The 16,308-nt window shown below is 65.6% G+C and overlaps 1 protein-coding gene across 2 annotated transcripts in view; it reads right to left on the reverse strand.

The window, feature by feature from the left end:
• BACE2 (beta-secretase 2) overlaps positions 1 to 15,799 on the reverse strand; it is a 55,915-nt gene extending 40,116 nt beyond the window's left edge. Inside the window, exon 1 of one of the 2 annotated variants that reach the window (XM_055127373.1) lies at positions 15,335 to 15,799. In XM_055127373.1, coding sequence (XP_054983348.1) covers positions 15,335 to 15,595 — 261 coding nt within the window. In that variant the 5' untranslated portion in view covers positions 15,596 to 15,799. The remainder of the gene's footprint in view (positions 1 to 15,334) is intronic. The other variant, XM_004602331.2, reaches the window with a different exon arrangement.
• Between the last annotated feature and the right edge of the window lie 509 nt (positions 15,800 to 16,308).

The following is a 16,308-nucleotide window of genomic DNA, read 5'->3' on the forward strand; positions in this document are numbered from 1 at the left end:
AGGGCCTCACTCCCTGCAGGGGTGAGCACTGAGCCAGGAGTAGAGCCCTGAGCACCCACTGGTGTGTTCCCACCCTTGCCCCCCGCCCCCCCCAAAATAAAAACAACATTCCCTGCTTGGGGCTGTTCGACGGGGGTCTGAGGCGTCTCCTGCCGGCCGCGGGGCCGAGGGCGTCTCGCTCTCTCGGACACTGAGGGGAAGCCCCGGGGAGGACAGAGGGTGACGACGCCCCGCGGGGAGCAGGCAGCCACCCCGAAAGCCCCACAAAAGGGCCACGGGCCATGCTTGGCCTGACGCTGCCCGTTGCTGGCTCCGAGACTCGGGGCCTCTGAGGGGACCCCGTCATGCTGACTCTCGGCTCGGCATTTCTGGCCTCAGTTTGCAGGTCTGTAACATGGAACCGTTTCTCCACTTCCTCCCGTGAGCCTCTGGCCTGTGGGAGGGGTGTGGCCAGGATGGGGCGTGGGTCTCCCTCTGAGGGGGGAAGCCCCGGGTCTTCCTGGCTGTGGAATTTCCCGACTTTCACAATCTCCCGCTGGCAGGACGCAGCTCCCACTCCCGGCCCGGGGGTGAAAGGAGGCGGATGTTTGAACAGTCCCAGGTGCCAGGGCGGGGAGGGAACCCCACCCACCCACCGATGCCAACCCAAACAAGGGCCCCAGCCAGAGCAGCCGGGGAGGGCGGGGAGGGCCGGACAACGCCTAGGCAGCCTTCCCGGCCCACCAGGGACAAGAAGCCGTTCCCCTCGCGTTACCCAACCCCCCCCTGGCTGCACATCCCCCTGGAGGGGTAGGTCCTGAGCACAGGCAGAACGTCTCACGGGAGGTGCCCTCAGCTCGACGGCGAGTCCAGCGCCCCAAAGGGCCAGGCCGTAGCACAGCCGGGAGGGCGCTTGCCCTCCACGCGGCCGACCCAGGTTCCATCCCCAGCATCCCACAGGGTCCCCTGAGCACTGCCAGGAGTGACTCCTGAGTGCAGAGCCCCGAGCATCTGCCTGAGCATCGCCAGGTGTGTGCCCCAACTACCGCCCAAACCGAAAACCAAAACCAAAACGCCCAACCCAAACCAAACCACAACATGGCTGCAGATCTGAACTCGGGGCAGAGAGCGCGGGCTGCAGGGCTCCCGGGCTCCCAGCACTCGAACACTGTCCCAGAGTCTAGTAAACGTCAGGGAAAAAAACAACGTCAATAAATAAATAAATAATAAAGAAAAGCGTCTCTCCCGGCAGTCCCAGGCAGAGGGCCAGAGGGTGCCACGGGGCGGGGGGGTAAGGGACAGCCACGGGCCACGTGGTGATGCTGTGGCATGTGCCACTAGCTGACTCCGGGCAGTGAGGGCTGCCAGGGGCACCACCCGCACCAGGGCCCGCTGGGCGGAGGGGCTGCCCCTCGCTCCTTCAGCCCTTCAGAGCTCCTCGGGTGCTCCCGTCCCTGGATTGCTGTGGATGGAGCTGCCGCAGACACTCTGCTCAGAGAGTCTCTCTGCAGTCTCCTTTCAAGTCTGGGGGTAGGGGCCACAGGAACCAGGGCACTGGTCTGGCCCCCAGTGTGACCCATGCTGGACATTGCTCAGGGTCCCTCAGGCACCACTAGGATGCTGTCCCGAGCACAGAGCCAGGAGTAGCCCCCGAGCACTGCAAGGGGTGGCCCCCGAACAAGCACCGCCAAAACAAATTCCTGGGGGTTGTTGAAAGTTCCTGTGTCCTCTGAGCAGCTCGCTGGCACCGGGCGGCCGAGAGAGCCCTCCCAGGGAGGCCACCACGGTCAGCCTCCCCGTCCCCGGGATCCCGGTCTCTGCCCAGTGCGAGCCGGCGATGCTGGCTGTGAGCCTTGTCTGACTTATCTGTCTTCCCTCTCCCCAACATGCTTCCCCAATCCGCGGCGACCCCATTTGTCGCGGGGTGTGACCAGCTAACGGGGTCTGGGCACGGGACAGGAGGACCAGCCAGCCGGGACGCCGTCTGTTCTCGCGCTGGGCAGAGAAGCCGACCGTGTCTGCTCTGTGTTTAACAGTGGCCTCTGGGGTCAGGGTCTGCGGGTCCACTTCATCGCCGGGAGCATGCGCGGGCCTGTCACCACTGAGTGTGCTGGGAGCAGGAGCGTCCCCGGCTGCAGGCCCGGGGGTGACACCGGGGGCCAGACCGGCGGCTGTGAACGGCCCTGCCTGGCCACCTCAGCCCCTTTTCACGGAGGAACACATCGTCTTGCCTCCCAGAGCGCCTTTGTGAAGCCACAAGCCTTATCTGCATCCCACATTCCAATCTCCGCACGGTCCATCTGATCGGAGAGCCGCGACCCTCGGCGCTCAGCAAATCGGCGGCTCCTCTGGGTTCTGTCAAAAGGCCTTGGTCATTTTTGCCCCTGGTTACGCCCGCGAGGGGGGTGTGGAGATGCCTTCGCAGCACGTGGTGATCAGAGATATCACTCCCTGCCGAGAGGCGGCAGAGCCCTAGAGCAGACACCCGCGGGACGGACATTCAATCCGCACATTTTTATGGTGTCCAGGCAGCCTGAAAGAACGCTGACCTGGGAGGAGAGTGAGGGCTGCAGCACTCCGTCATCCCCACGCCGGTGAAACACGGACGCTGCCCGAAGCTGGCTTTATTAGAAAGGTCACGCGGAAATCTTCCGGAACATTCTAGAAAGGGGAGAAATGATCGCTTGACACAAAACAAAGTGCGCCGCATTAACCTTGGTGAAATCTGCAATGTGTGCACCGGCTAGAGAGGGTCACACAGCTGGCCAGCTCGGGCACAGCTGCCTCCGACGGTCCCTGGACCCCAGCTGCCCCCCGGCCCCCCAGACACAGGAAGCCCCTCACCCCGGCTTCCCCCAGACCACGGCCTGGCTCGGTCCTGGAGCTTCCACTGCCCGATTCCCTCGCCACCGTGCCCAGCTCGTCCTCTGGGTGTCTGATGGGACCCCTGGGCTTCCCCGAACACGTAAGCACGCGACCTCTGGGCCCTGAGGCAGCTGCCACCCTCCCTGGGCCGCCAGCCCCCATCCCCCCCATCCTCCCTGTGTTCCAGGGACCATAGCAGGAGCTGCCTGAGACTCCTCTATGTGTCACCAGTGCCCCAGCCACCAGGGCCCCTGCCCACCCCAGGGCCTTCGCCAGGGGCCAGACTAAGCGGGTAGCCAGAATGGTCAGTGTCCCAGGACGGTCAGTCTCCCAGAACGGTCAGCCTCCCAGGACGGTCAGTCTCCCAGAACGGTAAGCCTCCCAGGACGGTCAGTCTCCCAGGATGGTCAGTCTCCCAGGATGGTCAGTCTCTCAGGACGGTCAGTCTTCCAGGACGGTCAATCTCCCAGGATGGTCAGTGTCCCAGGACGGTCAGTCTTGCAGGGTGGGCAGTCTCCCCAGAATGGTCAGCCTCCAGGACGGTCAGTATCCCAGGATGGCCAGCCTCCCTGCTGGATTGCAAGAATCAAGGACTCGGAGTGGCCACCCTCTGGCTGACCAGGACCCGCTGGTCTAAAGGCCGCTCAGACCTGGAGGCCCGAGTGGGCACCTGAGTGCCGGCAGCGTCTCCCCAGAGCCATCAGACCCAGCCTCGGGAAATAGGCCCGGAGGAACCGGGATGAGTCTTGGGGGTCACTGCTTCGGGCTTCGGAGTGACCCCAGAAGCTGGGAAGTGTGTTCCCCACCCGAGGGCGCGCCCTGGCGTCTGTCCCGGAACGTGGGTGTCGCCTCCCTGCCGTGTCCTCTCTGCGGGGCTCTGCAGGGACTCAGGTCTCTGTCGCTGCCCCTCGCGGGAGCCCAGGGCCACTGTTTCGAGCCCCTCTGCAGGTGTCCCGGCCAGCGTGGGAGAGCCCAGGGCTCCGGCAGGCCCCCCACCCTCCACCGGGGCGCAGGGGCAGGGTCACATCCCTGACGCCGTCTCGTCTGCGGGTGGGGGGTGGGTGGGTCGGTGACACGTCTCCCCGGTCCCAGGGCTGGTGGCAGACCCCAGTCAGCGTCCATGGGGTCCCCCGAGCACTGCCGGATGCAGCCCGCCCCCCCTCCCCACCCGACTCCAAGTCAATACTCGTCTCCCTTGCAAGGGGCTGGGGGTGAGCGGCCCGCCACCCGCCCCGCCCCTGTGATGGGTCCGTCTCTCCACCTGGACACCGAGACTGGCTGTGGTCTGAGATGCACCACAGCAGCAGACACGGACGCCGCAGAGAAGGGGTGAGCCCGGCAGGGAGGGGGTTGGGGAGCGAAGGGGGGCCCTGCCCGCCACCCCCTCCTCCCGCACAGGCTCTGGGCATCCAGCGGCCCCAGGCCAGTTTGCCTGTTTATGGGGCCACCCCTGCAGTGCTCGGGGGTCCCTAAGGAGTGGCGGGGTCAAAGCCGGGTCAGCTGTGCACCAGGCGGGAGCCCCCCTGCCCCCCACTCGTGCTTCAATCGTGGATGATGGATGCGGGGGAAGGATGCAGGGGTGCGGCCAGAGACATTGACGAGTGTTTGGAAAACACGGGGGTCTGCTGCCCACTGTCTGAACAACCCCCCCCCACCACCGAGACTGACCCACCCCGAACCCAGCCGGACCCTCAGACCCTCCCGCCCAGCTGCCGCCCCTTTGCCCCAGGACTGAGTGGACGTTGGAGCTGCCCCACGGTGTCCATCTCTTGTCCCCGGAGGAGGCAGCCGGGTCGGATCGATATGCCACGCAGGCGGCCGGGACGGGCTCCCGGCGAAGTGCCCGGCTCGGAAGCAGCCAGGGCGGCCGCTCCTCCGGGAGCCCTAATTGTCCCACTTGCCCCAGCCGCACGGCTCGGCCCTGGTGGATGTGCCTTGATTTGTGAGAACCAAATAAACGTCACGGTGCTCTCGTGTTTCTCTGACAGGGCGGGGGGCAGGCGGGGGGCAGGCGGGGGCGGGCGCGCTGCAGGGACTCGAGCCCCTCTGCGAGAAAGGCCAGCGAGGCTGGGAAAGGCGGGAAAAGGCTGGGGAAGGTTGGGGGGGGACGGGGCTTTCCTGACCCCAGGGCGGCCTTCCACGAGCCTAGCCGGGCAGGCTGGCGTGCTCTAAGGGCCCCTGACTGTCTGAGGGTGAGACTGCACCCTGAGTGCGAGTTACGCACCCCAACTTCTGAGGCTGTGCAAACAGAGGGAGAGTGGCACAGAATGCAAGTCACACAGTGGGACGGAAACAGCAGAAGGAGCACGGGGCCCACAGCCCTCCAGGGAGCACAGCGGGGGGGCACGGGTGTAGACAGAGCACCCCCGTGGGTCTGCCAGGAGCACAGCGGGGGGCACAGTGTGTCAGGAGCACAGCGGGGAGCACGATGTGGCAGGAGCACAGCGGGGAGCACAGTGTGGAAGGACCCCCGCCTACACCCGCACCTACACCCCTGCCTACACCCACACCTACACCCGCACCTATACCTACACCCGCACCTACACCTGCACCTACACTCCTGCCTACACCCACACCTATATCCCTACCTACACCCGCACCTACACCCGCACCTACACCTTGCCTACACCCCTGCCTACACCCGCATCTACACCCCTGCCTACACTTGCACCCACACCTACACCTATACCTGCACCTACACCCCTGCCTACACTTGCACCTACACCTACACCTATACCTGCACCTACACCCCTGCCTACACTTGCACCTACACCTACACCTATACCTGCACCTACACCCCTGCCTACACCTGCACCTACACCCTCACCTGCACCTATACTTCCACCTATATTCCCACCTACAGTCTCACCTACAACTTCGCCTACACCCACACCTACACCCACACCTACACCTCTGCCTACACCCCTGCCTACACCTGAACCTACACCCACCCCTCACTATACCCCCCAGAGCAACAGGCATGCGTTGCTTTTCCTGCTTCTTCCCGAAATAACTGCACCAGCTCCTGAGCAGCTGTCAGTTGGACACCAGGTCAGCCAGATCTGAACTGTGTCTGGATGCCCGTCTGGGGGCTGTGACTGGTCCTCATCTTACTAGAACATTCTCTGGTCTGACAGCACCCTGGACCAGAGCTGCAAACTCTCCTTCCCTGTCCTGGAAGAAAAGGTGGGTGCCTCTGCACCCCTCTAGCAGGTCTGAGGCTAGACCCTTCCCGTCTCACCTTCCCCAGCCAGGGGCTGACGGAGACCGAGGTGGGGGGTGCCGGGAGACCCTCAGAGTTGGGGTCTGGCTGCTCCCGCCAGGGGGAGGCAGCAGGGCCGGACGTGTCCCCTCTGACCTCTTGCACCTGCATGTGTGCAGTTCCTGTCGCGCTGCCCCTCCCCCATGCCCCCGCCCCCGCCCTGCCCGATAGCTGCCCAGGGCTCTCTCCATGGCCCTGGCTGGGGAGGGACAGGCCGCCCGGCCCTCACCCTCTGAGCAGGTGGGCGGCAGCTCTGTCCCTGGGAAGGGTCTCCCGGGTGATCGCGACCCCCGGAGCCACAAGGACAGGGACAAGCTGCCCGAGCCCGCGTGAGGCCGAGTCTCTGAGGCCCGACGGTCAGGCTGCCGCCCTGCTGGGCCGAGCTCCGCTGACCAGCTCTGGGCGTGCAGCTCTGGGGGGCGCGGGGGCGGGAGGCGGGCATACGCGAGTGGCGAGTGTCGGGTGTCAGGCGCGCGGTCTCTTCCCTTCCCTTCCCAGGTGAAAGGCTCCAGCGGGCCTGGGCTCCTGGGGCTGCTTCCGGCCCCCCAGCCCCGCCGCCCGCTTTCTCGGCAGCTCCTTCAGCCCGTCCTGCTGCCAGCGAGCTCAAAGCAGCCGGTCGGGGGTCGGGCACCTCGACTCGGGGCGGAAAGGGGCGTATTGCTGGGAGTGGGCGTGCGCCCCCACACAACTCCTCGGGGCTCTGGCACCAGCTCCCGAGTCCGCAGAGCTGCGGGGCTGCGTGTCTGTGGGCGCCCCCCCAGCTGCGGACAACCCAACTATAAGGGAGCTCCCGGGGGCGGCTCTCAGCCCACGGACGGTCAGCGGCCAGTGACCACCTCACCCTCCACTTTCCTTGGCCACAGCTGAGTCCACTCCGGCCCACCGGGAGAACCCGGGCACCAAGGCTCTGCCCCCCACGCCACTCACACCTGCGCCCCGCCCCTCCTCGCCCCTCCCCTCCCCTCCTCACCCCGCCCCTCCCCTCCTCACCCCGCCCCTCCCCTTCTCACGCCGCCCCTCCCCTCCTCACCCCTTCCATTCCTCACCCCACCCTTCCCTCCTCACCTCTCCTTCCCTCCTCAACCCACCCCTTCCCTTCTCACCTCTCTTTCCCTCCTTACCCCACCCCTTCCCTCCTCACCCTACCCTTCCCTCCTCACCCCACCCCTCCTCACCCCACCCTTCTCTCCTCACCCCGCCCCTTCCCTCCTCACCCCTTCCCACCTCACCCACCCCTCCTCACCCAGCCCCTTCCCTCCTCACCTCACCCCTCCCCTCCTCACCCTGCCCTTCCCTCCTCACCCCACCCTTCCCCTTCTCACCTCTCCTTCCCTCCTCACCCCACCCCTCCCCTTCTCACCTCTTCTTCCCTCCTTACCCCCACCCCTTCCCTCCTCACCTCTCCTTCCCTCCTCACCCTTACCTCTTCCCTCCTCACCCACACCCCGGCTGTGCTCGGGGATCACTCCTGGCTCTGTACTCAGAGACGGCTCCTGCTGGGGCTCGGGGGACCATACACGGTGCCGGGATGGATCCCAGTCAGCTGCGTACAAGGCCAATGCCCTCCTTGCTGTAGTGGCCAGCGGTGACAGGGCGTGGCCATTTGCAGATGGACATGGAGGGCAGTGCCCCCTCTGTGGGGGCTGGGAGAGCCCCTCTGACCACCCGCTGGCCCAGCAGCCTGGCCTGAGCCATGATGACAAAAGTGACTCTAGAGCCCTCCCCTGCCTTCCCCCGTGTCCTGACCCCTGGATATCCTCAGCCCCATGGCCCGGGCCCTGCAGGGCGGAGGGAGCAGAGAGGAGGCAGTCAGGCAATTTCCTTTCCCGTGCAAAGCTCACCCACCCAGCCGGGGAGGAAGCGGCAAGTCATGTGAGCCCTGGGCAGCTGGAGGGGGGGACCCAGCTGGAGGCCGCTCTGTCCCCGAGCCCCCGGCTGGGCACTCGGGGAGAGGCTCTGCCCAGTCGCCCGCAGACCCAGGCTGAGCGGGCGGGAGAGGAGGCCCTGGGACTCTCGGGTGGCTGCGACGGGTCATTTACACGCAGTCCTGGGTCGTGTCTTCTCGTGGCCACGGCCCTGCCCGGGACCCCTCCTGGCAGGGCGCAGGGCACCCTGGGTGGTGCACAGGAAAGGAAACTAGGTCCGCCGCATGCAAGACCGGCGCCGTCCCCACTGTGGGGTCTTTCAGGTCTGTGGCAGGCGGCGTCCAAGGTCACCCTCGGTGGGAGCCATGCGACCCATGAGAGGAGCACAGAAGCTTCCGGAGCGCCAGCTGCAGGGGCAGAGATGGCCCAGGGGGCAGAGGGGGCAGCAGCATCTGGAGAGGGGAAGCGTGCTCCAGACGGGCCCCCCACCCCCAAACTGCTCTCGCAGCGCCCGGCCCGCACCTGAGCTGCCGGAAACCAGAGATACCAACGCCCGGGAACAAGGGGGAGGGCAGGAGGCGCTCGGGTTTCTAGAAGGATCTCAGAGCTCCTGGCTCAAGCCTGGGGTGGGTGCAGGGAGCAGGCAGGGAGTGAGGGGCTTCTGCCCACACCTGGGCCCCCAGCAGCCAGTCCTGACTCCCTGCTCCGGCTCTGTCCCGGCAGGGACGGCCTCCAGGGATGCCCGAGGGCTGCACGGCCCGCTGCTGCCCAAGGTGGCCACTGCCCCTGCGCGGCGGCTAACCGGCCAGTGGCCACCGGAGCCCCCACTGCCCCAGCTCCTCTCCTGGAAGCTTCTGGAAGCAAGAAGTCTTGCCTTCCCCTCCCCCACACACTAGCACCTCTCCCCCTCCCCCTCCCCCTCCTTCCCATTCTCTCTCTGCCCTTCTCTGTCTCTCTCTCTTCTCTGTTGTCTCTCTGCCTCTCTCGGTCTCTGTCTCTAGGTCTCTCATTCTCTCTCCTCTCCATCTCTGTCTCTCGCTCTCTAGGTCTCTCCTCTCCCCCTCTCTCTCCGTCTCTCTTTCTCCTCTTACAATTGACCATTTGTCTGTGCTCTTTTTTGTTGTTGCTGCCGTTTTAAAAGCTTTGTTTCATTTCAGCGCATACACTCCAGATTAATGATTTATGGGGCTGGCGGCCACTTGGCAGCTGGAAACGCGCAAGTACAGGGGGCGCGGCTGCTTCCCCTCGCGCGAGCGCCCCAGAGGCTGCACCCAGATCCAGCCGTGTCCTGTGAAGTCTCCAGGGACGGCCCGGGCCCTGCGGTGTGGCCGAACTGGGCCGGAGAGGGTGCCCACACGGGCCCCAGGCCTGTCAGTGAGGAGGGGCCCAGGCCGCGCCTCCCCCGAGAGTCCTGGCACCTTTCTCTGGCCACACCCGGCACAAACAGCTTTTCCCTAGAGGCCGCCCAGCCACACCTGTGTGAGGACAGGCCGCCTCCTCCTGCCGCCAGCTGACTCATGGCTGGGAGAAGGGCCGGCCCGCGGCCTGAGACACGCGAGCTGCACACGGACGCCGGGCCCGGGCTGAAGAGGCAGTTCTGAGTGAAGCTGTCCCACATGACATCCTCCTCCTCCTCCTCCTCCTCCTCCTCCTCCTCCTCCTCCTCCTCCTCCTCCTCCTCTTCCTCTTCCTCCGCTCCTGGACCCAGGGGACTGTCCGCCCTCAGCAGCTCTGGGGCGCCCCTCCCTCCTGGGAGGGGTGGAGGGGCCAGAGGTCCTGGGGCCCATTCTCAGGGGGGCGGAGGCTGCTGACCCACTTCCGGCCCATCTCCCCAGTCCCCCCAGGTCCTGTCTCCCCCCGGTCTCGGGTTCCAGGCTGTGCGGCCTACCGAGTTCCTGGGGACCGGCCGCACTCACCGGGAGAATTCCAAAAACCCCTTGTTGGGCTCAAAAACAGATTTTCCCCCCTTTTTTTAGCAAAAGAGAAAGCTCTCCCCCATTTTAGGGGGCTGGAGACTCAAGAGGCACTCGGAGTCTCCGCCGCCCGGGCAGTGGCTGAAGGGAGGCTCTGGGGACGGGGCTGCCGGGGCCTGGAGGCCGCTGAGCTGGGGACCACGTGGCTGAGTCGGGGGCACTGCTGACCGCCCCCACCCCGCCACTGTCTCCCTGGCCGGGAGTCAAACAGCCGTGTACTCGGGCCAAGGGGAGTGGGGTGGGGCCTTCCAGCAGGGCGCCCCGTGCCTGGACCCCGACGCCCTCCACACACAGAGACGGGGCCGGGCAGGCCGGCCACTGCCAGCTGCAACACTGTGACACCCTAAGCCAGGGCCCCTTCGCCCAGCAGGTGGGCAGAGCAGACGCAGGGGAGGGGAGCAGAGGGGACACCGTCGCACCCCACACGGCCCCTTGCTCCTGCACCACCCCGGGCCACCCTCAACCGGGTCCCGGGTCCTAGAACCAAAGGCTGCACTGGCCTCCTGCTGGGGGGGGGGTTCAAATTCATGATGCTCAGATTTGCTTCCAGCAGGCTGGGATGGAACCCGGGATACACACACACACACACACACACACACACACACACACACACACACATGCACACACACATGCATACATACACACACGCCCGTACACACGCACAGAGCAGACACTTGCCACTTCTACCAGGCCAGAATGGAGCCCAGGACACACACACACACACAAACACACACACGCACACACACACACAAACACGCACACATCACATGCATACACACACACACACACACAGCAGACACTCACCGCTGAGCCAACCCTGAAGGTCTGAGGTGTAAAACGAAGTCCAGGTGGGGTGGCGCCCCAGGGTGGGCAGAAGGACAGACCCCAGGCAGCCACGCCCCCAGGGCCACGAGCCACGGCTGCCCTTCCCTTGGGCTCTGTGCCCAGTGCGTCCAGACCCCACCCAACCCGGGGGGCTTGAGAAGAGCAGAGCCCCCGGAGCACGCTGGGAAGGCCCCTGCCAGCCTCGGGGGCCCTGGGCTGGGGGCGGGTGATGCTACCTCTGGACGCACCTGCCCCACGGTCCGAGTGGGCGCGTGAAACCCCAGCTGGCCACACCCAGTCCCGTGGCCTCTGTCGGGATTCCGGGGCCCTCGGGATTCCCGGGGCTGGGGGAGGACCTGGCAGAAATCCCTGGAATATTCCGGCCTTCTGGCCACCTCCTGCCCCACACTCTCCCTTGTGCTTCCCTGCCTCGGGGGCCCTGTCACGGCACGTTCCGGGGGGCACCCCAGCGGCACCCCTCCCCCGCAGGCCTGCCCATGTGGGTGTCACTCATCGTGGGGGGAGCCAGAGTGACCCTGTGGATGACAGGCCCCTTACTCAGGGTGCTGGCCCAGGGCAGGAGGCCGGGCCGGGGTAGGACGGAGCCGTCACAGAGCCCTGGACGGGGCCAGCAGTGGCGTCCAGCCCCGGGAGGGGACAGAGCTGCAGTGTCCAGTATCCTGGTTCCCGGCGATCTAGCACAGCGACCGCCTGACACAGACCAGGAGCGAGGGCTGGCCAGTGAGGACGGGGCCGGACACGGGGACGAGGGTCCCAACACCTGTGCCAGCGTGTGGCAGTCTGTCCCAGAGCACGGAACTCTGAGCATCCCACAAGGGCCTGGACACTCAGTTGCCAAGCCTCAGTTTGCCCAACCCCAGGTGAATTCAGATGACCGAAGGGGCTCTTGCTTAGGGGAGGGTTACACAAGGACGCAAACGCTCAGCACTGCACCGTCAGAGAGTGGAGAGGCTTCGGTCAGGGCTGGCCCATGGCTCTGTCTGACCCCCGCGGCTTCCGGGCTTTCTCAGCCTCGGTCCTGGATTCTTCCTCGGGGTCTCAGAAAGGATCTCACACTCCAAAGAGCACGCAGGAAGACTTGTCCTGCTCATCCTTCTGATCCGTCATCTTTCCCTCCCAAGCGGCTTGAGTCACTACCATCTGGCTGAACCGCACGGGCTTTGCGGGAAAAAAAAAACAACCCACAACTCTGAAGTCGGATCCCATCTGAAACCAACCCCCCGACTTGAGGACAGTGGAACAGTGGAAGATCAAGCCAACGTGCCGGTTCTAAAAGGTGGGCCCTCCCGCCAACACCGTGGGCCCCTGACATCCCGTGTGTCCAGAGGGGCCTTTCCCAGCCCCTGGCTCCATCAGAACGAAAATTCCAGAAACCCTTTCAGCAGAAACTCAGATGCTTTTCTGAGGCCACGGCAGGTAAGGAGATGCGGACCTTTGCATCTTCCGCGGGATTCACTGTGCGAGCATGAAAGTCCCTTTTCCCTCAAATAATGGAAATTGCTGCAATTAGAATCACTTTAGAACACCATTATTATTATTAATAAGAGCAAATTGCTGGTTCAAGCCGGTGCCGGTTCTCCACCACTAGAGAGAGTCACACGTAATGGGTACCAGACAGGGCACCCGCCATCTCCATGCCAACCCGGCCGGCCTCGGGGACCTCCGGGAGCTGACTACGCCCCCATCCGGCGTGAGACCCCCGGGCATCCATCGGGCATCTCGGAAGCGCATTCGAGCAGGGGGTCTTCCTGAGGGGTTGACCCTACTCTCCCATTGCCCACATGGTCTGGGGGGGGTGGGCTGCCTGCAGACCCCAGAGGAGGGGAGCGGAGGGTGGGGAGAGCTTCCTCTTGTGCGTGGGGGTGTCTAGCTCAGGCATGGGCAGGCTGGTTTGAGAGCACCAATGAGAGACATTGGCAGGACAGGGAGGGAGCTGGAAGCGGCGGTGGGAGGGGGCAGCTGAGAGTTTAAACCCGGGAGCCTGCCTATCCCCCTGCGCGTCCCCCTCTCCTTCCTGTCCAGCGGCCCTGGACACGCCAGTCCCCCTCCCCAGCTCCTGCTTTCCCACCCTCTGAAGAGTTAGAAGAAGTCTGAGATGTTGGGAGGCCTGGGGGTGGGGAGGCACGGGCTCCCCAGCAGGGCCCGGCACTGCCCGGAGCCGCTACTTAACTCCTGAAGAAGCCGGGGCTATTTCCCATCCGTCCGCGTTTCCCTCCACCTAAGCAGTTTTTATTTTGGGCTTTGGAGGATCAGCAGAGAATAGATGCCTGATCTCTGGCCATTAGCAGAGCAGGGAGACTCACGCCACCCGGGGTGGCCAGGGACATCCCAGGGGGCACCGGGCTGGCCGAGTCCAGATGCACCGGTGGTGCCGGGGAGCACAGAGGCAGAGCGCGGGCGGATTCGTGCACGGGGCCCCAGGGCTGCTTCCTGCTGAGGCAGGCTGGCAGAGGGGCCCTGGGGCTTCAGGGCCCACCAGTGCAAAACCTCAGTCTGGGGGGACAGAGGTGGCCCTGCCTGGAAGCACGTCAGGCTTAACTCCCCAATAACCTGGGAGGAGCTGCGTTGCTCAAAGTAAAATGGGAGCACAGGGGCCTGGTGTGTGTGTGTGTGTGTGTGTGTGTGTGTGTGTGTGTGTGTGTGTGTGTGTGTGCATGGTCGGGGGGACGTGGGGCGTCTGGGGCAGACGCACCTGCCTTGCCAAGCATGTGAGGCCCAAGTTGGTGTCCCTGTATGCAAAGGACAGAGCCTGGGGCTCCACCGTCTGGCACAGCTGGTGGGTAGCAGCTCGGAACTGAAACCCACCCCTGCCCCCCAATGCCACAGAGAAAGGCGTGTGAGCGCCATCCAGGAGTGCAGCCAGCAAGGGGCACCTGTGTGAGCCCAACAAAGGAAGCGAGCAGCCCCCAGCAGGCACCACCTCCAGGATGCGCAGGAGCGACACGACGCAAAAGAGGATCTGGCCACGGAGAGCACGCAAGTGCGCCCCGCAAGTCAGTGGGCTAACACGTGTGCTCTTCATGACGGTGGCAAGGGCGGGGAAAGGACCCTGGGAGAGCAGAGCTTGAGATACACTGTTCCTTCAAAGTCACGGTTTTCAGTCAAGGCCACGGCACGACTAAGACGAGCTGCTACTAATGAAAGATCAATAAGATTAATAGTAATGGTTACGAGGACGACAATTTGGGTTTCGGGTCATATTCACTGTGCTCAGGGCTTGCTCCTGGCTCTGTGCTCAGGGTTCCACCATACCTGGGCATCAAACCCAGGCAAGCGCCTTCCTCCTGGCTCCATCTCTCCGACGCTGTGGTGCCTCGAGGCAGCTGTCTCTGCCCCTCCTGCCCCGGGCCGGGACTCCTTTGGTCCACAGGTCCAGGTGGCCCCAAACTCCACAACTTTGCAGAGAGAATTCCCTTCCGCTCAAACATCACAGGACACCCATTCAGTCTGGGAGTCATGCTTTCCCGCCCCGAGTGTCCCAGGCCAGGATACGCTCACCACCCCCGTCCCGTCCCGTGAGAGCTCGTGAGGGACACCCTGCCAGGTTCTCCCGCAGGCCTCTGCACGGCCTGACCAGCAGAACCACATCACAGGGTCAAGTTGAGCTTTCTCAGCTGACTTCCTTCCCCAGGCGGCTCAGCAAACAGCCTCCTTTGGAGAGAGCAAAGGCCACATGGAGATCAAAGGAGCCAGGATCAAAGTGTTGGGCAGAACACAAGGCTGTGAGGGTTCCTTGTCTTTTGGTTTAAATTAATTAAACAATTCTAGAAGTTATTCGGCAGTTTCCTTTTTTGGAGGAGAAAGTATCTGCATGGCCGGTCTTTCTGGAGTGGTGAATAATGCAATTAGATTCACACCAAAGTCCCCAGCACGGTTCTATTTGTGGAGAAATCGCTGCTGAATTAGAAGCCAAATGACAACGTTAAAAATACAAACAGAGGCTCCTGGAGAGGGCTTGCTCTAAGGAGCCTTGACTCAGTCACCCTTGGGCCAGCGGCTTTCGAGCCACCAGCGGGCCCTGAACACTGGGGGACCTATTCTTTTTGTTGTCGGGGTGGTGCTAAGTTACACGCCTGGGGGGAGCTGCCTGTCTTGCTACCAGCGTGCCCAGAGACGCAGCCGGGCAGCGGGGCAGAGGGGCGCGCTTGGCTTCTGCTGCCTTCCCGTCCTGGGGGTCCACCTTCCCCGAGAGCCCGGAGTCCTGGGCACACGCGGGTGCGCGGCTGCCGGGGCCGGAGGAGGAGTCGGGTGCGGGGAAGGCGGCGCCAGCAGCCCCGGACCGGGCTGGAGCGGGTGAGCTGGGCCAGCGCCCCCCCCCCTTGCAGGGCAGGGCGCCCCCAGCCCCCAGGGCCCGGGACCCCCAGGAGACGCCGAGCGCCGGCGGCATCGCGTCCCGGACTCCCCGAGCCACGGCGTCCCCGGGCGCTCTGGGGGCGCGCGCGGATCGGAGCGCCCGTCCCAAGTTGTGCCAACAGCGCCGCGCGCGCGCGCCTGCGCCCCCCACGCCCGCACACGCGGCCGGGACCCGCGCCCCCCGCACCTACTGTCTGCGGCGGGGTCCCGAGCTGCATCTCCAGGTAGTAGCCGCGTCCCGAGTCGCCCTGCAGGTTGTCCACCATGGCCAAGAAGTTGACAGGGCCGCCGGCGGGCTCCAGGGCGAGCGCCAGCCCGGGGGCGCGGGGCGCGGGGCGCGGGCTGCGGGCTGCGGCCACGCGCAGGGGCAGCGCGAGGGGCGCGGGCGCCGGGGCGGCGCGCAGGAGCCCCTGGGCCAGCAGCGGCAGCAACAGCGCGCGCGCCAGGGCCATGCCCGCGCCGGGGTCCGGGGCCGCGGGTCGGGGCGGCGGGGGGCGGCGGGGGGCCCGGAGGGCGGCGGCGAGCCCGGGAGGCGGCGGCGGACGCGCGGGAGCCGCCCCAGCCCGCGCCAAGTTGTGCGAGTTGGTGGCCGCTGCCCCCTCTGGCGGCCGCCGCCCGGCCCGCGCCGCGCTCCTCCCCCGCGGCCAAGGTCAGCGCGGGGCCCGCGCCCCCCGCCGGGGAACCCCCGCTCTCCCCGGGGCCGCCCGCTCGGCGGATGTGACGAGGCGCCGGGTGCCAGGGGGGACCGTTTCGGGGATCCGTTAAAGGGGCAGCGAGGGCCGAGGCCGCGCCCCGCCCCCCCACCCCGCCGCCGTCACCCCGGCCACGCACCCCACCGCGGCTTGGGCGGGGGTCCCGGAGGAGCCCGCGAGTCCGGCCTCCCCTCAAAGAGTACCCCGGGCTCCCCTGAGATTTTTTTGGGGAGGCGGTGGTCCGGCCAGTCCTGCACCCCCAAGTCCCGGCCCCTCCCCTCTGCACTCCCGAGTGGGTTAGTTGGACGGGGTGTGAGCGGAGGCCGGGAGGGCGTCTCCAGGGTGGCAGGGGGCGGGCGAGAACCCCCTACACACAGCGCTTTGCAGAGAGTGAGGAGGGGGAGGCGTCTGCGGCTCGGGCTTGTGCGCCCTGCGGAGCGCACCTGGCCCCGCTCCATCCCGGGGCCGCAGCG

Source organism: Sorex araneus, chromosome 2 (assembly GCF_027595985.1).
Source record: "Sorex araneus isolate mSorAra2 chromosome 2, mSorAra2.pri, whole genome shotgun sequence".
Lineage (NCBI taxonomy): Eukaryota > Metazoa > Chordata > Mammalia > Eulipotyphla > Soricidae > Sorex > Sorex araneus.